The following is a 26559-nucleotide window of genomic DNA, read 5'->3' on the forward strand; positions in this document are numbered from 1 at the left end:
AGTATACAAATGCAATTGGTTCTACTGCAAGATGAAGAACCATGTTGCAAATAAGATATACTGCTTAGGGAAAATCAGATTTAGAACATGGGGTTTCCATTTGAGGTGTCGGAGGGTGGAGATGCAGTTTTCATTGTTGGTCGATTTTATTATATCCCATGAGAATATCATTGCTCTTGCCTGTCTTGCCACTATTTGAGTAGAATTAAAAAAAGAACCTTTCCAAGTAAGGAGGGGAGGGGGACGTTAAAAATGTTTCAAATGCTTAAAGAATGAAGGGGAAAAATGGCAATGTTCTTATCCTTTTCAACATTTAAATTTAACAGTTCAACAGGTGCATCACCTCTCAGCTCATCAAGTGGTTTAGCAATTTCCGTGAGTTTTACTACATTCAGATGGAGAAGTACGCACGTCAAGCCATCAACGATGGGGTCACCAGTACTGAAGAGCTGTCTATAACCAGAGACTGTGAGCTGTACAGAGCTCTGAACATGCACTACAATAAGGCAAATGACTTTGAGGTAGGAACTCATCTTTATTTTTTGGTCATTCCCCCCTTTAAAAAAAAATTTTTTTTTAATTTTCTTTAGAAATGTCCCAAATCTGTCCTTTTTTTTTTTTCCGCCTTGGTATCTCACACAAGTGTCCACCAGTAGGGCAAGAGGTAGAGTGGCTATGAAGAGCTCCCCCTGGGTCCTGTCAGAGTCCTGGGAGCTGACCCACTTCTGCTTCCTTTCCCGTCCCCCACCTCTGCTGCTGGCATGGGAGATGCGTGTGGCCACACAAGAGGGAAGTGGACAATCCAAAGAAAATGGCAGCAAGGAACACACAGAGAATGATTCCCTTTCCAGAAAAGAGGTCTCTACCCCAAGAGGTGTTTTGCGCTTTTAGGTTCCGGCTCGTATATATGGCTGACATAGGATGCTCTGTTCAGTGGTAGCTTCAAAAATTGCCTCTTAAAAAGTCCAGAAGGATTGACTGGGGAGTGATTCCATGGTTTCTAACTTTCGTCAGCATTCATTTCCTTTCTGGAAGAAATGGTGTGAGAATTTACTAAGTACCTATTAGAAGAGCTCCATCAACATCTCTGCTTGTCTGTTTCTGCTGTTGTCCTTTTGGGAGGACACCCTCATATGTTCATTTTGCATACGTGTAGCTTCAGAAGCATACTGCTCTCCATTCATAAGGTCTTATACACACTTCTGTATGTCTACAACCTACATATTATAGGTACCTATGAAACAGTAGTGATGATTCCCAGAAAGCAGTATCTATGCAAAAATAAGAGATGTGTGGCTATGAGTAAGGCATTTCTTTGCTGGCTGATGTGATGCCTCAGCAAGCATTTTTCATTGCAACGTGATGACTCTTCATGAGACAACACTAGCGAATCTCCCAGTACCCACAAAGGCATTTTGCTGAGCCTTACTGGCTGGGGCAACAATGGGTGGAGGTGGGAACGGGGCAAGGGTTCTGCAGGCTGATCTCCTGATGATGAAGAGTGGACAGGCTGTGATTTTACCAAGTTGGTCCTTTTCTAGTATCATTGAGGAGAACTTTTCTCCCACATCTGCTCGTGTGGGGACCTTATGTTAATATTCTTCTTTCCTTACACAGATAGGTAACCTCAGTCCCTACCAAGTTTTCAACGCTGAAGGAGAGAGGGACACCTTGGTCTGGCCTCGTCAATAATGAACTGACCCCCGCTGCCCCACCGCACGCCCACTCCTCTGAAGGGGCCTATATCCCAGTGGTTTTAGCAGATCTGTTTGGGCAGCTTAGAAAGAACTGACTGTAGAAGCTTAGCAGTGGGAAAGTCATGGTTTTTCCTTGAAAGTTAGAGTGTTTATATGGCAAGCCACCCATTTCTCTTTGCTATCCAAGACCAGTGTATTTTTCTTGTCAAATGGGGTATAAGCATAGTCTTTCCTTGGCTGAACATACTAGAATTGAGGATCCTTCTTGTACGTGTGCTATGCTTAGTCGCTCAGTCATGTCCGACTCTCTGTGACCCCATGGACTGTAGCCTACCAGGCTTCTCTGTCCATGGGACTTCTCCAGACTCTTTGGACCCCATGCACTGTAGCCCACTGGGTTCCTCTGTCCATGGGAATTCTCCAGGCAAGAATACTGGAGTGGGTTGCCTTGCCCTCCTCCAGGGGATCTTCCCAACTCAGGGATTGAACTCAGGTCTCTCGCATTGCAGGCAGATTCTTTACCATCTGAGCCACCAGGGAAGCCCTTTTGTATTTACTGCCTCACTATTTTAAAGTCTCATAACAGAGACTTCACTATAGTAAAAGATATAGGCTTTACTATATCTACAGAACACCCTAGGAGGTTTCTCCTAAAGCTGAGGAATATGACTATGGCTAAGCAATTTTACATGTCATGTGGAATCTTAGTTCCCTGACCAGGTATTGAACCCGTGTCCCCTACACAATGACGATGGCTAAATGTTTTACAGAAATCTTGTTAAAAGCTTCACAGCTCCCCATCACCTTTCTGATAAGTCTATTGCTGTCAACTTTGAGCTAAGAGAATTCAACGGTATGCTGGTGAACTAATTACAGTTTATTATGATAAATATTCATTTGGCAGTGTGCGTCAAGCTTCATAAAAGAATTGCCTGAGATTCATGGGATGGTTTGTGCATTTTTGCTGAGTAACATACTTGAGAAAACAAATCCTGACAGTGCCCATTAGGATTTTTTAGGGTCATTTAAACCTTACCTGGTTGGTTTTAATCCCCTACTCAGCGTAAGGGCCAAAACAACACAAACAGGGGATGGCTGGCATCAAGAGGTACCCAGCAAGCTGCTCCATTTAGCATCATCTAAATCCTCCTTTAATATGATTAACATCTGATATTCCTCTCTTTGTGAATCATATCCACTTCCAGCCAGGCCACCTCTCCTTTATCTGCAGTGTCTATTTTAAGACTGCTTCAGCGCAAAGAGTATGGGGCCCAGGGAGCAGTTTTGTCACTTCTCATGTGACTTCAGACAAGTTATTGGACTATTCTGGGCCTTATTCCTCCTTTGGTAAAAAACTAGACTCCTTCCGGAAATGCACTAAACATGAGGCAGGAGCTGGCTTCTGCGCTGCCCCCTTCACTTACGCATATGTATGCACATACACAGCCTCGCCGCCACTTATGTTCACAGAAGAGTTTTTAATTCAGCCTCTCTTTAGTTTTTAATTTAGTAAGTTTGGGGCACTGGTTAAGAAAAGCTTCAGATGAGATAATCCTTCTCTTCTGTACCTTGGTGCATGGAGGTCAGTGCTTAAGTGAGATGCTTTAAAAGGCACTGTCTTATCGCTGTCGCTTTCCCAGTCTGGGCGGTGGCGCTGAGCAGAGGTAAACCCAGCACCTCGAGCTGATATTTCAGCTGCTGTTGTCCTCACCCCTCGACTTCCCCATCTATGTTTCTCCCCCGAAGATCAAGTCAGGTACATCTGTAGTCTGAATGAGCTAGTGAAGAAGATGGTGAAGTAGAGAACCGCACACCTTGTTTCTCCTTACATTTTTAAACAGAGATGGGGCCTGGTAGAGAGACCGAAGTTATGTCTACATGACGCCTGAAGAGCCAGTCAATTCAAAGGAATACATTAAACCAACTGAGTATTAGCTGGCCAAGTAGTAAAACATCTTTCTTGATTGCAGTTTTAAATTTCTCAATCAGTTAATCAGTGGCTTGTAGCAATGATGAAATAGCTAACATTTATTGACTGTTTATTCTGTTTATCGTGCATGTGTGCATGCTAACTCGCTTCAGTTGCGTCCAACTGTGTGTGACCCTGTGGACTGTAGCCCGCCAGGCTCCTCTGTCCATGGGATTCTCCAGGCAAGAATACTGGAGTGGGTTGCCATGCCTTCCTCCAGGGGACCTTCCCAGCCCAGGGATCGAACCCTCGCCTCCTGGGTCTCCTTCATTGCACCGGATCCTCTACCACTGAGCCTCCGGGGAAGCCCCCTGTTTATCATGGGCATTCTTCTAAGTGTTCTACCAATATTAACTAATTTAATGTGAGTACTAATGATGATATGGATATTAACACAAGGAAAACTTCAGCTTGCCTAAAGCTTTATACTGTTTTTAAAGTAGCTCTAAGCAAGTGGGAATAGAGGAGCCAGGGAAAGAGAGCAAGGGTAAGGCTGATGCTGTCTGTCTCTCTCTACCACTTTCTCCTTCCTTCTTGCTCTCCTACGCTTGTCTTTTTTTCAGCTTCCTGCTCCATCTCTGCCTCTGTCATAAGCTTGCTGGTAGCGCCTCTGTCACCGCGAAGCCCCAGCCCCCCCAGCCCCCGCCGCCGATGGCTCGCAAGGCTGGAGTGGCTGCTGACCCCTGGCCTATGGGAAAATTAAGCAGATGGGGAAGGTTTATCACTAGCGCAGAAGGAATGGCTTGCATCTCCCTCCTCTTCTAGACCCTTGCATTTCCTGGCCTGTGTGAGTCAGGACCTCCTAAGTGACAGGCGAGGCTGTTCTGCCTTTTGTATCAGTTTACACAATTGCCAAGATTCTTGGCACGGCCCTCAGACTTGGGGTGGTGAGAGCTTCAGCAGACCCAGGGGGGGGGGGAGAAGACACCGTAGGGGGCGGGGGGGTGAGCCACGCTCTCAGCTTGTGCTCAAGGGAAGACAGCTGGCCACGGGACAGGAGTCGGGCACCTCCCTCCCAACGCGAGTGCGCGAAGGTGTGCGGAGCGGCATGTCCGCGACAGGCCGCTTTTCACTCCCGCTTCTCACGGTAAATGAGATTGGCAACAATAAATTTGTCTTTCCAGGTGTTATGGTATATATTTCCATGCTTCATTCTCACTTCACTTTGAAGAGCTTCCAAAATTGGTTTTTATGGGGAGGGAAAGGAGGTTTGGGATTCCTTCCCAGTTTTTAAATCACACCGATACTTCTGACTTTAGAAGCATAGGAGTGCAGTTTTATTACTTCTGTGTTTCTCTCACAACTCTGGCGGGGAATGGAGGCGGGTGCGCCCTGTCAGTTTCCAAGGCGCTTTTACACGTTTCTGCAAAGAACTCAGTGAAGGCAACTGATCCGTGTAAGTCACGGAGGTTAAACGCACTGCTTAAGGAGACCCAGAAGACATCCGCTCCGGATTGACTGTGGCAGGCTGGCCTCCGAGAAAGGCAGAACAACCCAGAGATGGGGGGTCTGGCATGGCCTGGGTGTAGGTTGGGAAGAGAATGTGGTGGGCACCTTCATCCAGGCGGAGCCTTCTGACTGTAGGGGTGCGCACATCCAGTTGAATTGCTTTTCTGTTTCCCTCACAACTGTGGCCGGAAAGAAGGCAAGGCTCACTGTCAGTTTCCAGGCCGCACTGAACGGCCTTCTCCTTCTCCAGTCCTGGAAGCTAGCTCTTCCCTGCCGTGATCAGCCAGGCGTCCCCCGGGGGTTATCAGTGACTACCCAATTAACTGCAGGCTGGGTGCAAACTCCAAGGAAGAGGGACTGACTACCCTTGCCCTCAATAAAGACCCAGGGCTTTGGATGGAAGGCTTAGGAGCAAATAGCAGAGACCTTGATTCATTGATTAGTAGGCTTGTAAATGTCATTTCCTAAGATATGCATAACTCACCCGGTGGACGCTCCATCCTGCAGTTTGTGGTTTGACTTTTTTTTTCCTAGGTGTCACATGACAAGCAGGAAGGGTCCTTCTGTAGGCCTGCCTCTGTGTCTTTTCTCCTTAGAGAGAAAATGGAAAGGCAGGACTCCTCACATGCTTCCCCCACCCCCACCAAAACACCCCCCCCCCAAACTCTTGACACTTAAACACACACACCGCATCTACTCCCTCCACCAGGCGCACCCCCACTCCCAGCCCACTCCCGCTTGCCACACAGTGCGTGTGTAAGAAGATTTAATATATTTGGAAGTCTTTCATTCGCCCTGTCATCTCTTTAAAGAAAAATGGGGACAGGTGGATTTAGGAAGCGCTTCCCTCTGCTCCAAATAGATACTTAAATATGAGTGATCATTTGGAAAACTGGCACAGGAGGAAAACCCTTTTCCTCCTCTTGCAGTCTTTTGGCCTCGAAGCTGAGGCGCCATTTAAATGATCGCACAGCGCACTCTTGGTGGGTGGCGAGGAGGGAAAAGAAACCTTTACCGTTTCTTTCCCTGCCAGTGCCCCCACTGACAAGCCAAATTGATCTTTTAAGAGACTAAATGAATGTTCTCTAAATATCTGTACGCACATGGCTGTCTGGGAACACGCTCCTTCTTCGGGATGATTGCCTGAAATTTGAAGGAGAGAGCAGTAAAGGACACCAGACTGGGTGGGGGGGGGGGGCGGGGCGACGTGTGGACCCCAAGCTTCGTTTCTGCACCCCCATCCTTTTGGGATTCAAGGTGTTGATGGGTATAATGAAGCGGGCCCATCGGTTTATCATCTATTTGGTCATGTCGTTGCATTTTTAGCGCCCTGTGTCTTTTTTGTCATCGGGTTACATTCAAGCGCAGTAAGATCAACGTTCAAACCTCCTTACTCAACAGCTTTATTAGTTATAGCATTCCATGACCTTTCTCAACATTCTTAAAGAAAAAGATACAGTGTAATGTCGCTTTACTTTGCTTATTGTCCTTTGTTGGGGGGAACAAAGCGTTTTCTACAGTGGCTATAGCACATAATTATACGGCTTTCAATGGCAGTGTCTTGGCACATATCGAAGTTCAGAGGAGCCTTTAGAAAAAAAAAAGATGTTTTGTGGCAGCCCAGGGAGGGTCTCATCTTTCCTTCAGAAAATAGTTCAAGGCTCTTCTGTCAAGCTTCCCTACTTAGAGCTTTTTCTCCTCCTGCTTCATAAAGTTTAAAGCGGATTCAGTGGAGTTCTATGATCTATTTCCTTTGAAAGATTGTTCCTCGGCACAGAGAGGCCCTTTGACTTCAAGAGTTCACAGATTCATGTCTTTAGGTATCATATGTCTGACCTTATCAGTTACTCCATTTAATGTCGGAGAAAAAGTCTCAACTCTTTGTGTTTGTCTGTTTTGCCTCTGTGAAATGATTTGGTGAAAAAGACCATCCTTTTTAACACACCACTGAGAGGCCGTTTCTGCTGCAACCTACCCTGTGGCTTTTCTCTCTTTAAAAAAAAAAAAAAATTGTCCTTGTGTTTTGTGTATGGATGAGTTCACAGTGAGAATAGAATTATACAAGGGCAGGCGCACACACAAAAAATCTTTTGCTTTCCTCCCCCACCTCCCCCCACCCCCCCACCTACCCAGTGATCTATCTATTGGCCCTCTTGGTGGCTGTACCCCAACAGGCAGAGCCATTTAGCAAACACAGAGGGGGCAGCCACGGTGCTGGGACGGCAGTGGGCTTTTCCCTTGCTTCGACCTACCCCTAAGGCCTTCATAATTAATTGTCCTTCAGAGATGAGGAAAGTTCAGAGACTGTGTGGCATGATGGCCATTGTCTGACATTCAGTTCTCCTTGCCTCGCCTCTTTCTCTGCGCCCCACAAAGGGTTATCAATAGGAGAAAGGGAGCTGGTTCTCCGCTGAGTGCCGCTGGTGGTGGTTGGAGCTTTCAGGGGGTTAGTATCACTGTGTTCCGCCCATCCTGGATTAAATGTCTGTAGAGGTTCTAACCACCTTTTGAAAAGCAGCCTGTTTGTTTCGCCGAGGTTAAACAGACTCATTTAGCAAACCCCAAGCTTGTTCAGAAGTTGATGATCCCTTTTCACGTGACAGATAACATTTTCAATCAAATTTTCCTCACCCCACCCTAACCCTGCCCCCAGGATTTGACTGCACTGTAACTGTTTGGTTCTTTTTCAAGTCATAGGGCAGAAAATGGAATGACCACTCACTCACTTCTCTTAACTGCTTCGGCGTACATTTGCCAGAATAAGTGTTTGGGCAAACACACTTTTTGATGAAGCGTTGGACTTTGGTTCTTGAAAGTAGATCATCCCAGTTTTAAAATATTGTTTCACCTTCAGCGATTGCCCCAAGCCAATTATTTGGTAACATGACAGAAAACAAACAGAAGCTGCTCCCCATCGCCCCTCCCCCCACCCCCCCACCCCTGCCCTTTCAGCTGAGGCGCCAAATAAAGACGCACCGTGGAGACAGCTATTTGAAAAGTAAGGGGAAAAGAGAGCCAGGAGTGATTATTATACTACTGTTCCTGTGAAACAGAGGGAAGCCAAGAAAGCAAATAGAATCCTTCTTCCTAGGAGCAGTTGAACCAGCACGTCAGAGAGGCTTAAGATCATGGGGCAGGAGGGTTTGTGGGGACCTCGAGGCGGAAGGGACCCGTATTGAAAGAGCATCTCTGTGTCCCTCAGAGCTGTGTCTTCTGGAGAAAGGGATCTGCAGGATGCCCAGAAGCAATTCTGTCCCCACCGCTCTTTGAAGACGCTTTCACAACAGACCCTTTGCTATTTAGAGAGAACTCTGGATCGGGAAGTTGACACAACTCATATAGTCATACCAAAAACGGGGCGGGGGGAGGTCATAAAAAATTTAAGTTATTCTTATGAATCTTTCAGTAGAAGCCATGAAAAGGGACAGTAGTGTAGTCTAGGTCCTTTGTGTTGCCAGCCCTTCTTCCGGCCTCTGGGCTATTGTTCTTTCAGCTCCTCAAACAGACTTTCACTTTCAAACTGACAAAAGTCACTTAAAAGCCAGACAGCTGTCCTAACACACCCACCTTACGGACTAGGAGCCAGGCCAGGTGACGAGGCCGGCGGAGCGACCTTGTTTAAAACGGACGGGGCAGCCTGCTCCTGCCTTCATGTCGCTGTGAGGCTCTTTGAGGTGGACTCTTTATTGCTACTGTGTGGCCCTCGCTCCCACGCTCCCCAAAATATGGCTTGCATTTTCTTTGCAGCAGGAACCCTTGACGACACCCCATGCTCATGTTTATCCCTCAGGCTTGGTGGCTAGGGTCATGGAAGTCAGAGCACAGAGCTTAGCAGAAATCAGAGGGTGTCTGACTCAAAACTCTCTCCCTTCCGTTTCTTCCGTTTCTCTCTTTTTCCAAGCCTTTTCCAACCAGTCCAAATCTCTCCTAAGCTTTTCCGATTTCTGTGGCTTCATCAGGAGTAGCTAGGACTGGAGGAAAAAAAAAAGACAAAACAGCCACCGGTGGGTGATGGGTGGCAGGGACACGCCTCACCTTAGGAAGTGAGACTCCGCTAGAGAGAGGTGGGCACGCGGTCGTGCCCGCATCCCGGGCCTCCGGGCGCAGCCGCAGTGGGCCCCGGCGGGTCCTCCCCGTGTGTGTGTTACAGCCCCCTCCCCGTCACCTTGTGTACTGTCTGGTCTGTGACACTGATGGTGATTATGTCATTATTTTGCTCTGGGGGCCCTGGCACATCTGCAGAGCCCAAGCACATCTTCTTTGTTGCGTTGGCAATCATCCTGCACCACAAATGCTTCATTAGCCCTGCTGGCGGCCTCCTTGCCAGACGCCGGTGCCCACATCCAGGCTTCTTTTTGCTCCGTTCTTTTGTGTCGCTGATGATCGAGTATTCATCTTCCTGGTTCTTCCCCCCTTTTCCTCGACTTCTGAACTCCAGATGTCCCAGCATGTTTGCCCAGAGCCTTCAAAAGTGTACCACACAAAACATGGTGACTCTGCACCCTTGAACCCGACCCCACCTCTTCCCACCTTCCTGGTCTGCCCTTTCCCGGATGAATCCGTGTGACTCCGAAAAGCGCCCCCAGGGTGAGGGTTGATGTTTTCAAACTTGCGCTTTGAAAAGATACCCAGGGATTGCTCCAGCTTATGATGGTCCTTAGGGTTAGAATGAAGCATTATTAGATATGGCTTTGAGATGGATACCTTTCTCCTCTAGCCCTACGTCTCCCCAGCCCTTTTCTCTCCTTGGCTGTTTTATTCCCTTCTGTGCATTGCCACATTTTACCAATTTTTCAGTAAGCAGTCTAAAGTGTGAGTACAGAAAATATTCTTCATGCCTCGCCGAGCATGTTATAGTCATCCGGAAGGTTCCTTTTCTCTGAATGGAATCTTGATCTCACTCTACCCACTCCCCAAATCCCCTCCCCTCTGCCTCTGTCCGCTGTCATACCCTCCCCAGCCCCCAACGACGACCTATTATTAGATATTGAAAGTGACGAACGCATGGCTGTTTTGAAAAGGAACTAAAACATTTCTCTCAAGTTTTCCTCTATGTATTGGACGGAGCCACAGCTTTTGTTAAGGTGTGCTGATTTCTACATTAACTGCAGTAAATTTTAGAGCTTAATATCTTGGGCTGTGATGGGTACTACATAATCGGTATGTTTAATTTCCCCTTCAATGTGAATTAATTGATCTCTGTTAGCGTATTATGAGGAGTTTCTCCAGTAGAGAGTTTAACCAATTTTATCCCAGCACCACTGCAACATAAGAGGTTTCCAGTGTCTCTATGTTGGAGTAAAATGTAGATTTTAATTTTAAGGTATACAGAAAGGAAAAATAAGTTCATAAGTTTATTCAGAATCCTGAGACAAAGACCCTGGTAAGGATCGAAGAAAACCCCCTTCGAGGAATGAGTTGCTGTTTTGTAGTAGGTTTTCGAGCTTTTCTAGTCTCTAAGCCCTGGTCTGAATATTAGGAACAAAGCTAGGTCACAAAGGGAGGAGAGAAGTGGGCAGATCATTAGGCCACCAGCCCTGGGCAAGGAGCATGTCAGGAGAGGCGGGTACCTGTCATTGATTGCATCATTTTCAAAAGATTCAGGGTGTCCCCAGAACATTCTTAACCTCCCATTATTAGATCATTATGGTTTTATCACCCTTGGGTTTATTTAAACCTTTTATAAAATCTAACTTCATTCTCAGAGTACACCACTCCTCAAGATAATAATTCTCTAAATGTATTACCTGCTGTGAAAATTGTATCTTCTTTTTATGGCTGTTAAAGTGATTTCCCTGGAACTCCAAAGGGGTAGCCCTGGTTAGACTATCCTGGGATTTACGAACAGTACTGGGGCCATATTCTCCATTTCCTATCTGATTTTATAGACTTTGATCACTACTCCCTCTTAATCTTCATCTCTCCAGATTAAGGAGCGCTAATCCTTTTTAAAAGTCTAATCTCATACAATATGTGGGCTGCCCCCATCATTTCTATAATGCTCTTCCGGCAGGACCGTGTTTTCTGGAGGTGCAGTTACAATTCCAGGACGATAGGGAGAGTTGGAGGGGGCAGCCACATCCTGGCTTTATCCCTTACCTCCAATGGGACTTTTTTGATTGTCCCAAAAGTTCATCCTCAGAAGTTGGATTTCTTGAGTAGCATCTCGGTACCACTTTCTGGTTAAAATGACCCTGTGAGACCTTTTTATGAGACCCTTGGCAAGTATTCCAGCAAATCTGATGGTGTCTGCGGAACGTATCCAGCACATAAAAAATGTACAGATCCATCCTGCTGTGCTAATGTTTTCAGTGTTTTTATAGGTAAAGTACTGGAGTGTTTGACATCATGAAGACACAGCCTTAGCCTTGAGCATGAGTGTCTAAATATGACCACTAAGGCAAGAAAGCTCTGGTCTCTGTATTATTCTCAAGCAGGAAACAAAATGTTCCCTTTCAAGAAGTTGTTCTTTTAGTTATAAAAACATCACCTTGAGATCTTAAAAGGGAATTCCTTTGGGGAAGTCTTTTCATTGTCTGTGAAAGTGAAAGTGTTAGTCACTCAATCATGTCTCTTTGGGACCCCACCAGCCTTCTCTGTCTATGGGATTTCCCAGGCAAGAATACTGGAGTGGGTTGCCATACCCTCCTCCAGGGGATCTTTCCAACCCAGGGATCGAACCCGGGTCTCCTGCATTGTAGGTGGGTCCTTTACCATCTGAGCCACCAGGGAATCCTTCAATGTCAGAGGTCCTGGACTCATAATAGTGGAATTTAAGAGCCTAGAGTCTGGAGCCAGTCCCTGGGATCAAACCCCAGCACTGACTCTTTTTAGCAGTGAAACCTTGGCAAGTGTCTTACCCTCTCTGCGCCTGCCTTAGTGTCCTCATCCATAAAACGGGGGAAATGATAGTGCCTACCTCACAGAGTTGGTGTGAGAATCAAATGAATGTCCACGAATATATTAGCAGAAAGTAAGCACTGTATAAGCCTTTGCTTTCATTCATTAGTAAGCCAAAGAAAAATTACCTTGTCGCTGCTATCAGTAACCCCACTACTGCATCGTTTCCTGCTGACCCTAAACAGGAAAACAAACAAACCCGAAGAGCAAACAGGGACTTCTCCTTAGAATTGGGACAGAGAGTCAGTGCAAAATTGGCTTTGAAAAGAGAAAGCAGTTCCTTCTGCCCCAAGGTTGGCTATAAAGGTGACAGCAGCCTGCAGGAGTTCTGGGCATCTGGAGTCATGGGTTCCGGATGAGAAGGGCAGTAATGAGATGCGAGGGTAAGGTGGAAGGGGCCCTGGGTTGGGGGGTCTGCCCCTGGCAGCACCTGCCTCATTGGGCTCCACTTTGTTCACCCGGAAAGTGATAAGATTAAAGACAGAGCTTTGTTCTAGCTCTGAAATTCTGCAGTTCTAGAATAGAAGACATTCTGTTTTCTCAACACAAGTCCTGTGCATGATGCAAAGCTTTAAGCAGTGGCTGTGGAGCCCCTGGGAATACAGATGGCGTCCACGTGGAGCCACGTCCACCCTTGGGGCTCTGCTGCAGCTTCATTATCTCAGTAAAACTCTCCAGGGTGCCCAGTTTAGTGTTCTCCCAAGGTCCTCTTTGCAGATCTTTCAACACTGTCCTTGGAGACATGGCAACTCCCTTGCTGGGATTAGAGCGATGAATTTTTCAAATTCATAGACAATTTATTGTCATTATATGTGCTGCTCACTTTGTTGTGTTGGCTAAGGCAGCCAAACAGTGAGGACATTCATCCATGAAGCCCTCACGCCTGTGGGTTTTTTAGGAGATGATAGATGTGGACCTGAACAAGCAAACAGAGAGCCGTATACCTGTCCCCACACACATTCCATCGAGGCCACAGTTCATCCCAAACAGCCAGCCTGTGTAATACGTGTTAATTTTTGTAGCATATACAACGTCCCCTCTTTCAGGACAGAGTTAATTGTTTTAGATGTCGTAACTCCCTTCACTCTGAGGCTCGGTTGGTAGTTTTTGCAAAAGCAACATCACCCTTTCCTTTGAGCATGTCCCAGATGATCATAAATCGATCATAAAAGTCTTTTCCACTGGGATTCTATATGTCTGAGTTTGTAGTTGTGACTGAAGTGAAAGTTTCTCAGTTGTGTCCGACTCTTTGCAACCCCATGGACTAGTCCATGGAATTGTCCAGGCCAGAATTCTGGAGTGGGGAGCCTTTCCCTTCTCCAGGGGATCTTCCTAACCTAGGGATCAAACCCAGGTCTCTCACATTGCAGGCAGATTCTTTCCCAGCTGAGCCACAAGAGAAGCCCGAGTTTGTGGTTGGGAGTATCAAATCCTCACACTGGTCTTTTGGATTTGTTTTTTCCATCTTTCTCACGGTAATTATACTCAGCCTCTGTTTTTTTTTAAAGCTACCTTAACAGTCAAAAATAAAATCTGGTCCTAAAAATGACTTAAGTAAAGGGTAATATATCCACTGAGAACAGATGTGTGGGAGTTTGAGTAGGGGTGTAGGCAGAGGCATGATCAGAAGCAGAAGTAGGCTATGGTTTTAAGGCCACGGCATTTTCTTCAATATAGAGTATTTTTCAAAGATTTATCTTTTTTTTTTTTTTGGCTGCACTACTTGGCTTGCTGGATCTTAGTTCCCTGGCCAGGGATTGAACCCACACCCTTGGCAGTGAAAACGCCGAGTCCTAACCGCTGGACCACCAGGGAATTCCCAGAGATTTATCAACTTAAGTGACCTGAAGTTGTACAAAAGAATCTGTCTGTAGAGTCCTGAGCTTCCCTCAACAGCATCCTAAGTCTTCCCACCACAAACATTACCTCAAGACTCATGAGGTTTTGGTAGTTTACCAGAGGACTTCCAAAAGTCTCCCAGTGGGTGTCCTTCTGAAATTGATTTTTCTGTCTTTCTGAGCTGTTTACCTTTCTTGAAAAAGGAATGTCAAAGCCCTTCACGGACTCTTAGCTGGCTTAGTTTTGTGAATACAAAGGATAATCATGGAGGAGAAACCCATAGAATTCCCTAGAATACAAAGCAGAATTTTCCTGACTTTTGTGCCTTTCACCCCAGTCCTTGTCCCAAACAACCTAGATATCACTGGGGATGCATCAGCAGTTGTCAGCAGAGAGGCGGAGGCTCCCGGAACCTGGTCTCCGAAGCTCTGTTCGCTTGGCATCTGCATCGCCCGTGCCTTCTCTCCTGCCCACCCTGCCCCGTGCTGTTCTTTGTCCTGCATCAACCCCACTTCCTAGGCATTTCTCCTCGGGCTTCTCACTCTTATTACTCCATCCCCATGAATAAAGGGCACACAGACTGGTTTTCATGTTCGCCTGGGCACAGCTTAATTATGGAGGTAAATCTCTGCAGAAAACAATCACGTAATGCATTCTCCAACGAAACAGGAGTAACTGCGGATTATCTGTGCCCCAGCCTCCCTTCGTGTAATATTGAAGAGCTGATGCCATGTTGTTTTTGAATAATCTCCCATCCAAGAAGGGCACCAGGCTTGGCCCTATTCATTCCACCGCCTCACCCAGTAATGGTAGCAAAAAGTTAAACTTCAGGTGCTATCAGCCTGTCTTGAACTCCGACATGGTTGGCACAAAATTCACGGGGTGACTTGAAGTTAGTGAAGGCCACAGCGTGGCTATCTAGTGCTTATTTTTCCATCGAAGTTGATTCATTACCTGCATCACGAAGGAGAGATGGAATCCTCCGTTTAGTGCATTTGAATATTTGCTGGCAGGGAAGTGCCTACTGAAAAGCTCCCCGTCAAAGCCGGGCAAGAAGGAGGGCTCCCGGTCCTTGGCATCTCTGTGTGTGGTCCATGAACTATTCCTGTAGACACACGCAGCCTTACCCACTTCTGAAGAGTGGTGTGACAATGCAGGTTGAATCTGGGTAAGTCGATCCCAGCTACCCTCGCAGGAACAACTAGTGTGCTGACCCAGTGAGGGACATGGGATTAGAGGAGAATCAAAGAGCTTTAGGCCTTCAGAAAAGTGGCTAGCTCTTAAGTTTGGCTGAGAGCAGGGGTTGGCACACTCTGGCTTGTAGGCCCGATCTGGCACTGAGTCTGTTTTTTTATGACCCTTGCTAAGAATGGTTTTTATATTCATAAAGGGTTGTGAAAAAGAAGGAGAATATGCAACAGAGACCAAACCTAGCCCACAAAGCCTCTGTATTTACTGTCTGACCCTTTACAGAAGAAGTTTGCCGACCCCTGTCTGAGGCTTTTTCTGTCTTTGGTAGAACATGAACTCTCAGATCCTTTCTCCATCTGAAGTTCCAGAACTATGATTCTTTGATGCAATGGTCTTGGTCCAAATCTTATCCGAACAACCTACCAGACGAGTAATTCCAGCAGGGAGCTCGCCTTTGTTTTTAAGATGCGAGAGTATTTTCATAGCTTCTCAGGGATGGAGGGATGGGAGAAAATACTAGATTTTAGTTTTTGATATTTTCTTCCCTCTGATTTTGTTTTTGTTTTATTTTGATTAATGCTTATTTAAACTTGGAGTCACTCTTTGAGAGATGTGTAGAGTTTGGGAGAGAAGAAAAATTAAACTCATTACAGCAAGTAACATGACAATTATTATATTTCTTAATACATATAACGCTAAGACCTCCAAGCATGAGCAAATACACTGGCCACTTTAGGCACATTTGGTGAACCAGATTTCAGGCCTACAAAATAATTTTGACAGCCTCATAGAGTTTATTATAAAGGCCTGTGTCCTTCTGTTCCTAGCAAGCTAGTACTTCTTTTTCTGGGGCTGTGGGAGAGATGGTTTTATTTATCTTGATAGGCAAAGTAGCCAGTGGAATGTTTGCATAGCTTAAAGTTATACACAAATTATTAACAGGTAGCATGAAAGTGAAGACAGTCTTTTCTATTAATGTGAAAGTCACAATTACTCAAAATGCTCGATTCCAGCACATTTTATCAATTATCAGCATCTGAAAGGTGTAAGAATTTGCTTCCCTGAATATTCCAAATGCAGTTCTATTTTCCAAATATCCACTCTTTCCAGGCAAGAATACTGGAGTGGGTTGCCATTCCCTTCTCCAGGGGATCTTCCCCACCCAGGGATCAAACCCAGGTCACCTGCTCTGCAGGCAGATTCTTTACCATATGAGGCACTAGGGAAGCCCCTTCAAAGGTAGACGATTCAAATTCAGATGAGGAAACAAAGGAACCCCTCAGGGCAGCCTTGGCACTTCCTTTGGGCTGCTGAGGGAAGTCCGGGTGCCCACACCCTGCCTGACGTCCTTTCCCGTGGCGTTCCACTGTCCAGACAAGGCAAATCCTCAGCCTCCCACCTCGCAGCTTCCCTGACTGTTAACGTCCTTTTTATTACATTCCCACCAATGGACCATGTCAACCATATCCTATCCAGGCATCACTCTGTCAGCATTCATAAGGACTGGTCGGGCATCGCGGGTTGGCCGGCAGGTTCCCTTGAAGTGTATTCCCACAAGCTCAGGGCAGGTCCCTGCCACAGCGGCAGATGAGAGACAGGCTTTCCTTTCGCCCCTTTTCCTGATTTTCCCCGAAGCTCCTGCAGGCTGGCTGGGAGGACCCTTGAGGCTGCAGTGTGGATCGTGCTGTCTCAGGGTCCTTCCCCAGCCCTCTCCCAGGGGTTGCCCCCCAGCCCCTCCCTCACACGTGACCTTGACATTGGGTGGTCCTTACAGAAGAAACAGCTTCCAACAGCTCAAACCTCTGATTCCATATCCACTAGAGATTTTGGCTTTTGGATTTTGGCAAGAAGGTCTGTTTGCCCATCAGGTCAGCATGAATAAAGATTTCTTTCTTCCTTTCTTTTTTTCTTAAAGACAAGAATCAATGGACACTGTCCCCAGAGCTCTTTTTCTCAAGACAGTTTAACCCCTTCTCCCAAGTACTTGTATTTTCTATTCTGAATGCGCCTGTGATATTGTGTTTTTCTCTTTTCCTGTGAGACAACCAAAAAAATCTACCCCATGTAAAATTTGAGAGCCAGATCAATTCTGAACCATCTTATCATTTTTAAAGTCTGTTTATCCAGCTTTGTAGGAGAAATGAGCAGACTGTTTGAAGGCCACATACTTTTCAAACCTTGGTTGCAACACGTTTGCCCCGTTTTGAAACTGTCTTTATCAGGCCGAGAAAACGAAAATCTATTTGACAAAGTGGCACTCTGGCCAGTTTATCTTGCAATATGGCTTTAGCTCACTGAGTCTATTGATTTCCTTAAATTAATGTTTACAGAATGCTACTGAATTTTGCTCAAGAGAACATTGTTCTTTTGAAGGTTTATAAAAAAATGATACAGACTGTTACTGCTGTGTGTTCCTTTCCTTAGACCTAGGAAGCATGGTGTGGGGGGAGGTGTATGATGGAGGGGTTTTTTTTGGTTGTTTTGTTTTAAGGACAGCCTTGAACTCCAGCCACTTCCTATAAGCATTTAGTCTTCACATATTTAAGTAGCAAAACACGTAAGTAGGAGGGAGGTGAACCCACTCATAGGCCTAAAACTTTGTGGGCATCACACTAACTTAATCCTGAAAGAAAGTGAAAGTGTCAGTCGCTTAGTTGTGTCCGACTCTTTGAGACTCTATGGACTGTAACCCTTCAGACCCCTCTGTCTGTGGGATTCTCCAGGCAAGAATCCTGGAGTGGGTTGCCATTCCCTTCTCCAGGGCATCTTCCCGATTCAAGGATTGAACCCAGCTCTCCTGCATTGCAGGCAGATTCTTTACCGTCTGAGTGACTTCGTGGGCATCACACTCGCCTCATCCTGTAAGGTCCCTGAAGGCTGAATCCACCTGGAGCATCAGAGTCAAAGAGACTTTAGTCCAAAGCTCAGCTGTGGCTACAGAGTCTTCCTCGGCCTCATTCGGTGTAGTGTGGGCAAGCAGTTCTGTGGCCCGGGCTCCCTCGATAATCCCCGTCCTTCCTAACAGAGGTGCGAGCAGCCTGTGAAAATGGCCATGTAGCCATTTGGTGGAAGCTCTTTTTTTTTAGTAAACTTATTTATTTGTAATTGAAGGATAATTGCCTCACAATATCGTGTGGGCCTCTGCCGTTCATGAATATGAGTGGGCCATCGGTGTACCTGTGGCCCCTCTCTCCTGAACCTCCCCGCACCTCTCACCCCATCCCACCTCTCTAGGTTGACAGAGCACCAGCGTGAGCTCCCTAAGTCATAGAGCACATGCCCTTGGCTGTCTATTTTACATATTATAGCGTGTGTGCTACCATGTCACTCTCTCCAGGAACTCTTCCAAGCACCTTGCTCTTTGATTGGGGTGCTCAGTCCCTCAAACACAAAACCTAGCCTCTAGATGTGGTTTTAAAACCAGCTTTCCCAGGGAAGTGTATTTGGCTATTCAGCCCCTGACAAGATTCGCATCAGAACCATGAAGTGATGGAAATAAAACATAGGAAACACAAAGCAACTTTTCTCCACGTGTTGACTCCGTCGATAAAATCACCCACGTGAACCTCCTCAGAGCATCTCTCAGAACACTGCTTTGCACATATGTATTAATTGCAGTGAACCGACTCCCAGAAAGTGGGCTTGTCCTTAAGGTTCAAACCACCGCCTTACGTTTGGAAACTGCTTTTCACTTTCCAAAGCACATTCATGCTTGTTTTCCCACTGGATCCATCCCCCTAATGAGAGGGCTTTGGGACCCAATCCCATGGTTCCCTCTGAGTAGCATCCTTTCTGCCCTTCTGAAGGGCCAGCTAGTTCCTGGCTAGTACACACAAAATAAACGTGTGCATGACTGAGAAGGGAGACCCCTAGTCACAATATCTTGTCACCATCTTTTATAGCTCTGAGATTCCCCTCTTCTGCCTCAGGCAGGAAAATTCAGTGAGAGTGAGACAGTAGAGAGGAACAGGAATAATGTATCTGTTCTTGCCTTTCCATCGGATAATCTCAATAAGGAGTTAGTAAAGCATCAGAGTTTATCCATTTGAGTCCACTCTGTCTACAGTCTAAGTCCCCAGCTTGTGCCACTGCCCTCAGGAACTATGTCTCTCCTTGATCAATATTTACTTAACAAACAGCAGGGATGGGAGAGTTTGTTTAGAGGAATCATGTGCACTCCAGGGTGAATGAATGCTCGGGAAAGTACCTCAACTTTGTCTCCTTTCCTAGGATCTTGGGGTGTGTGTACGTGTGCATGCACATATGAGCATGCACATACAGCCCCATACAAACGCCCTTTTTAACTTCTCCAAAGACATGAGTCATCCATAAAAATGCCTCGCTGTGTATGATTAGTACATTATTTATCCCATAAGAGAACTCGCAATATCAATTCAGTTTCAGAAAACTCCAGCCCAAAGTTTGCTTTTCCTTTTGTGCTCCTGTATGGGTTAAACATTTTGGAAAGGCTCTTACGATGAATTAGAGGCACAAGCATCTTCCTTTGACCCTTTTCAGATGAGTGGAAGGGAAGAAAATGCAGATAGAAACAATAAAAGCCGTTTGATAGGGCAACTCTAACTATATATTTCTGATGGCATGACATTTATTTTTTAAAGAAATCCCAAGGAGAGAAGGAGCTCTTGAGATTTTCAAAGCCACTTAGCCAGTTTTCGGAATCAGATGTGTTTAAGTCTAATAATAAATACGAACACCCTGGTGCTGAAGTTGAGAGAGCTCTACTGTTTCAACTTCACTCAAACAATTGCTTGAAGGCTCAAGTCAGGGCCCTCAATGCAGTTGACTTGGAGGCACCTGGGTCTAGTTTGAGGCGTTTTGTTTCTGTGTGTGGGGAAAGGCTGAGGGGGAAACTGTGGGAGTTATTTATTTATTTGATTTTGTGAATCGGAGTTGTAAAAGCCATCTGAAATATTCATGCAGAATTGTCTGAGAAGCCCGTTTCTGTTTTATTTACTGCACAGTAGACCAGCCACAGCGGATTAGTTCTACAATACCCGTAACAAAAGCCCAACAGCTGATGCATGTGATGTTAGGAGGTGACAAAACAGTTAAAGTATGCTGCTGGCTACAGGCGAGCCGTCAGCAGACGCAGACAAAAGGGTTTGTGACAAGAATAACTCTCTCTCCAAGGCGAGCAGTGAAGAGTATCCAAAATACCAGTACCCTTTTCTCCTTGACATTGTCTTCTTACAGTCAGCACTTTATTGCCCTTTTATAGTATTTTTTAAATGGAGGAGGAAGAAGAAAGTGAACCCACACACAGAACTAATTCACCAAAATAGTAAACCAAGATTTTGCTTTCCCAGCAGTTAGCCACTTCTGCCCATACGTAGATTTCCTTTTCCATTTCTCCACTGAAGTTTGAAAAAAAAAAAAAATAGTTTCAAGGATGAACTGAAAAGATGATCCATCTTGATAAAATTGTCATCTCTTGATTAATAAGCTTGAGAAGCCATGTGAGCCTTTGGTTACTGGGGAGTGGAGCTAGGGAGCGAGGTCTATGCCTGGTTTATTTTCTGTCCATTTCGGCAAACATCATTCCACTGATGAAATGAGGCCAGTGGGCCAGGTTTTAAAGGGGGTGGAGGATTGTAAGAGAGCCACAGGGAGCTGTGCAAGGGGCAAGGTTTAGATCCCCAGAAAGAGGCCGATGGATGAGCCTGTGGCCGTTTCAGAGGTGTGAAAAATCAGCTACCCTGTCTCCAGAAAATAGGAGAGGCTGTCTTCTTTTTAACCTTTATAATTCCCCGTCTATTCTCTCTGACATTCATTCAGCTGCCAAGAGCGTTTGGCAAGGTTTGGGCCAGCGAGCACACTTCCAGTGACCGCTAACCTTGGTATGTCCTGACACTTATGATGAGTGTCTGCAGGACACAGAAGGCAGGCAGCCTGCTATGTCAGGCTTTTATTATGTACTGCAGAGGCTAGGGACAGTCAGTTTAATAAAACAAATCATCCTTGAAGGTAAAGCAACTGGGAAGAGGAGGAGGAAGACGGGGGGGAAAATGTGTCTTTGCCACTCATTCTGATAAAAAAAAAAGAACAGCAAAATAAGCACCCACCCAGCACACCGTGTGTGTGTGTGTGTGTGTGTGTGTGAGTGTGAGTGTGTGATAACCCAGCCACCCCTGAGCAGACTTGAAAACATCCTCCCATTTCTCCCATTTCATCTAAGCCCACAAGGCCCTCGTTTGCTCTGAGGAGACTCAAGAACAAACAATGGTGATGAAATAGGTGGATGCTGAGAGTCAGCCCCCTTAAAATGTATGCGTTTGGTCAAGTACCTCCTCATAATTATATTCTCCTCCAGATATCATGGCAAGGAGAGGCAAGACCATTTGGGGTGAGGTTCCTATATTGGGATGGCTTTTATCAAAGCAAAGTTTCCACTCGCCTCTCCTGAAGAACACTCAGCACCGCAGCTCCCACAATAGCCTCAGAGTCCCGGCCAGAGACTTTGGAAGCCTTTTGTTTTTCCCCTGTGGCATGTCCAAAGGCATGGCCTTCCCTCCCCCTCCCAGCGGCCGGCATTGTCTTGCATTCCAGGGACTTGATTGACTGTTGCCACCTGATGCTGAAGAGATACTCTAGGGTTCATTCTGCAGATTGTTGGGTTCTATTAAAAGAAACCTAGATAAGGGATTACTTGTCACTAAGGGATTTTCTGCAGATGTTTATTACTGATTGGAAATCCATTAGGTGTGAAGAGGTACTGAAAAAACACGGACAAGACCAGTCTCATAACCCTGAATTCTTAAGACGCTCCCTCGGAACATCAGAAAGCCCCCCCACAACCCTGTTACTCTGTTAAGTGGGGTTAGGGAGACTTTTCTGGCAGAGAGGTGAGGGTCTGTCTTTCACGGGCAATATTTCTACCTGTGGACGGAATTCCTTGGCACTCTCTCAGATCAGTTGCTACCCATCAATTTACCTCTGTAAAAAAAGATTAATTGCTCTAGCAGTAGAGGATCTCATTATAACTTTCTTTTATCTAGCCCAATTTGAGGCATGAGTATTGCCTCAAATTAAGCACAAAATTAGCAAACCATTTCATTTATTCTCAAAGAATTCATCCCTTCCCAAACATAAACCAATAACCGAAGTCTCCTCTTGGGAATCTTTTGTGTCATTCCCACTTATTTTGAAGTTACTAGCTCTTCTGTGGTTTTTCTAAACCACAGATCCACAGCTTGTCACAGGTTTTGATGCCTCATATAAGTAGGAATTACTGAAAATGCATTTAAAAGGAGCCAGCAGGGTTTAATGGCAATACACCTGGATTGGTTATTTCACATGAGTCTCTTCATCTCATAATTTCTTCATCCCATAGAATCTCATACTTTCTTCATCTATAAAATGAGCTCTGAGATCTATTTCAAGTCTTTAAATTCTATTTTTTATCACTATTTTAAAATTCCTTTTTTTAAGTATTTAGGGGGAAGGTAAGGTGTGATTCTGGAGCAATGTGGAGCAAAGCAGAAGGCGGGGTCTCGCTTTGAGCTGTTTATCAAAGACGATGCAACAAAACCCTGTGTAGCATTGTGAGGAAAACACAGAATTGAAGCCAGGAGAGTGCTCAAAAGACATCTAATGATAAATTCACTCCACCTAGATATAAGTAGGTGAAAAGCTAAATAACATCGAGACACAAATGCCAAAGTTGTTGAAAGATAGCCCAAGAGTATTGCCAAAAGAAATGAATGTTTGAAACAGGATGCATGCGTGCATGCCAAGTCACTTCAGTCACGTCGGACTCTTTGCGACCCTGTGGACTGTAGCCCACCAGGCTCCTCTGTCCATGGGATTCTCCAGGCAAGAATACTGGAGTGGTTGCCATGCCCTCCTCCAGGGAATCTTCCCGACCCAGAGATCAAATCTGCATCTCTTACTCTCTTACTTCTCCTGCCTTGGCACAGGTGCTTTACCACTAGCACCACCTGGGAAGTCCTTAAAAAAGGATAAAACCCACTAAAAATCAGTAACCAGCATGGCTGATGATAAGAAATAACAGGGTGGGACTTCCCTGATGGTCCAGTGGTTAAGAATCTACCTTCCAATGCAACGGGGTGGGTTCAATCCCTGCTCAGGGAACTGACATCCCACATGCCGTGTGGGATGGCCAAGAAATAAAAATAAATAAATTTTTTTAAACATAAAAAAATAGAAAATAACAGAGTGGAGGCTGCACACACACCCCCTAAGAAATTACTTTGATCTGTTCTCAGGCAAACCCCCAGAACTGCACTTCTTCCCTCCTCCAAGGCTGACGCTTTCCTAGATGCATCCCCCTCATCTGACTGTCTTAAACATCATCTCTGCTCCCTTGGCCCTGGTTTCCAGATCTCCTGGGAGTGGGTAGGCTTCATCTGGCACCCCTGCCATGCCTCTGTCCCCACAGCTCTCCTCCAGGCCAGGCTGCATCCTCCAGTGTTCAAGGACCATAGATCCTCATCGTGGGTCATTGCTGACGGCCAGGGAAACCACACTTCTTGAAATGTTTCTTTTAATAAATGCCTCCGATTATGTTTCTGTTGCATTTGGCTAACAGCTCCCAAACCCCGTAGTTAGAGTGGGTAGTTGCACTGTGTAACTGGTCTCCAGCCATAATCCCTCTCTCAATAACACCCATTTGACAAAATCTGAAGGGTCATCTTTGGGGAAGACAGGCGAGTACTCAGAAAGGCTCCTTAATGACTTTTTATTTGGTAGAAGGTAAGTGGGAGGGCTGATTGCCCCGCCAGGCCCTCCCCATCCCACAAATACACATGTGTGTGCAGGAGATTGGGGAGAAGGTCATCGGAGTTCAGTTGAATTCTCATCAGGGAATGGCCTTTGGAGTATATGGGTTTGCACATTTATGGAGGGCAAGGGGCTACGTGCATGCTCAGTCATATCTGACTCTTTGTGACCCCATGAACTGTATAGCCCACCAGGCTCCTCTGTCCATGGGATTCTCCAGGCCAGAATACTGGAGTGGGTTGCCAACACTGCTTTGGGTTGCCATTTCCTCCTCCAGGGGATCTTCCCGACCCAGAGATCGAACCAGCATCTCTTGCATTGGAGGCAGATTCTTTACCGCTTGAGCCATTAGGAAAGCCCTGGGGAGCAAGGTGGTGTTTCCATTATTTCCCAGGCAGTGGTTAGAACTGTGTCCTAAGAAACTATCCAATATGTATACATATATCTTGGGAGAAGCATCTCAACATTTTCACTTTTTCTAGAGTCCAGTCGGCCCCAGATTGGGGCTCTTTTTCTTCTGGGGCATCATTAGGTTTTCTTTCAAAGGACAAGTGACTTGCCATAGGAAGCACTGAACTTCTTTGTCCAACTCCAAATGTCTCAGACAGGTTTGTCTGGTATCATTTTCATTTTCTCTAACAGTTACTATCATTATAAAAAGGTCCGCTCCACAAAGCGAGAAAAGGTGGGGAGAATGGGATCAAATATGTTCAAAATGACAACCCCTCTCTGTTACTTTGGTGAGCAGCAGGTCTGAGCCAAGATAAGAATCTTTCACCTCTTGTCTATGTGTGGACAGATCCGTCTACACGTGCAGCTGCAGTGATTTTACTTCCTCAAATGTCTGCACTTACTATAAAATAAAACATTATTCATGTGTAAGTTTCCCCCTCTAAAGGAAAACTACAAAGTGTCAGTCTGTACTTGGAAAATTATGAGTATCTGGAATGATTCTATGAATCCTTTGTTTCATTGTGGGGGTGACAGGCCCTGATTTACCATGTAACTTACAAAGATTACTAAATAAATGCATCAGTAACTATTCCTTTGCCTAGACAAGAGGTCAGACTATTAAACAACTACTAATAAACAGTTCATAAGCACATGCACAGATAACTCACACACATATATTCATTGCTGTGGTAGGGAAGAATTAACAAATAGATTTTCTGGAAAGTATATTTGGAGAATGTTTATCTTGAACTACAGTGGCTTTGAACAATTCCCTTATTCTCTCTGCGCCTTCATTTTCTCACTGTATAATGGGGTTAATAATCACAGAGATGTTGGGGGAACTGAATAACACAGTTCACATTCAGTATATAACAGTACCTGACACATAATAAGTAGTCCAAAAATGTGGAGTATTATTACTGTCAACTGCATAAATCACTCTCTTTTGGAGAAATTCTCATCTCAAGGTAAAGTATTTTCTGATGTAGGATTTTAGGATATCGTACACATTTTGTGTTTTGGGCTTCCCGGGTGGCTCAGATGGTAGAATCTGCCTGCAGTGCAGGAGACCTAGGTTCGATCCCTAGGTCAGGAAGATCCCCTGCAGAAGGGAATGGCAACCTACTCCAGTATGCTTGTCTAGAGAATTCCATGGACAGAGGAGCCTGGTAGGCTACAGTCTATGGAGTCACAGAGTCAGGCACGACTGAGCAACTAGAACTTTTGTATTTTGGGACTCAGTATTAATATCAGCATCTTACTCTTTTTTTGTACATAGCGTACAGGCATACCTCAGAGATATTGCAGGTTCCATTCCAGACTACCAAATGTTGCAATACAGCGAGTCACATGACGTTTTTTTGATTTTCCAGTGTGTATAAAAGTTATATTTATACCATATTGTAGTCTATTAAGTGTGCAACAGCATTATGTCTAAAAAGAGTACATACCTTAATTAAATATACTTAATTGCTAACAATGCTAGCCATCATCTGAGCCTTGAGTTGTAGTCTTTTTGCAGTAGTAACATCAAAAATCACTGATCACAGATAACGAGAGCAAAAAGTTTAAAATATTTCGAGAATTACCAAAGTGAGACACAGAGACATGAAGTGAGCAGGTATCATTGGGAAAATGGTGCCGGTAGGCTTGCTTCACACAGGGTTGCCACAAACCTGCAATTCGTAAAAAGACGCACTATCTGTGAACTATAATAAAGCAAAACCAAGCGCAGTGAAACGAGGTATGCCTGTACTTTATAGTGCGGATTATTGTTGTATACAATTTAGCAACAAAGTCAACAGTCCTCTAATGCAAGCAGGACACTAAGGTTTCGATTTTCTTCATTTATAGCATGGGTTTAGTTTATATCAAAGGCCAATTATTATATTAGTCTACTTTTGAGAAGACATTTTCTTTTCCTAGTGGAACTATGGTTCAAATTCTGAAAGATTAGGTGGAAACCTGATTCTGGAATACACCTCTTTAATGAAGTAAGGAGTCCCAACAGTATGCCTCCATTTTTCTACTCAAATATTCACGATGGAATCCAAGTTTTTCAATAGGTCTGCATGTATCCTTTGCACAAGTCTTTTTCTGAAACTCTCCAAAGCTGTCAACCCCACATTACAATGCTACTATATATAACAACTTTACATAAGAGAATAGGGGTCGGCCATTTTTAGAAAATGCAGGTGCCGTGTAAGCCCCTATCTGAAAGAAAGACCTTAGCTCAATTTCCTTTGAAGAACTGGAGACTTGAAACTGAAAACTTTATTAATGCCATTGTCTCCTTGTATC

The 26559-nt window shown here is 45.2% G+C and overlaps 1 protein-coding gene across 9 annotated transcripts in view; it reads left to right on the forward strand.

Annotated features, from left to right (window-relative positions):
- The window catches only part of PROX1 (prospero homeobox 1), a 60028-nt gene that overhangs the window by 27845 nt on the left and 5624 nt on the right, over nt 1-26559 (forward strand). For all 9 annotated transcript variants that reach the window (XM_043485692.1, XM_043485690.1, XM_043485697.1 and 6 more), the window contains one exon: nt 327-521. In XM_043485692.1, coding sequence (XP_043341627.1) covers nt 327-521 — 195 coding nt within the window. The remainder of the gene's footprint in view (nt 1-326; nt 522-26559) is intronic.

This window comes from Cervus canadensis, chromosome 13, assembly GCF_019320065.1.
Source record: "Cervus canadensis isolate Bull #8, Minnesota chromosome 13, ASM1932006v1, whole genome shotgun sequence".
In the NCBI taxonomy this organism is placed as follows: Eukaryota; Metazoa; Chordata; class Mammalia; order Artiodactyla; family Cervidae; genus Cervus; species Cervus canadensis.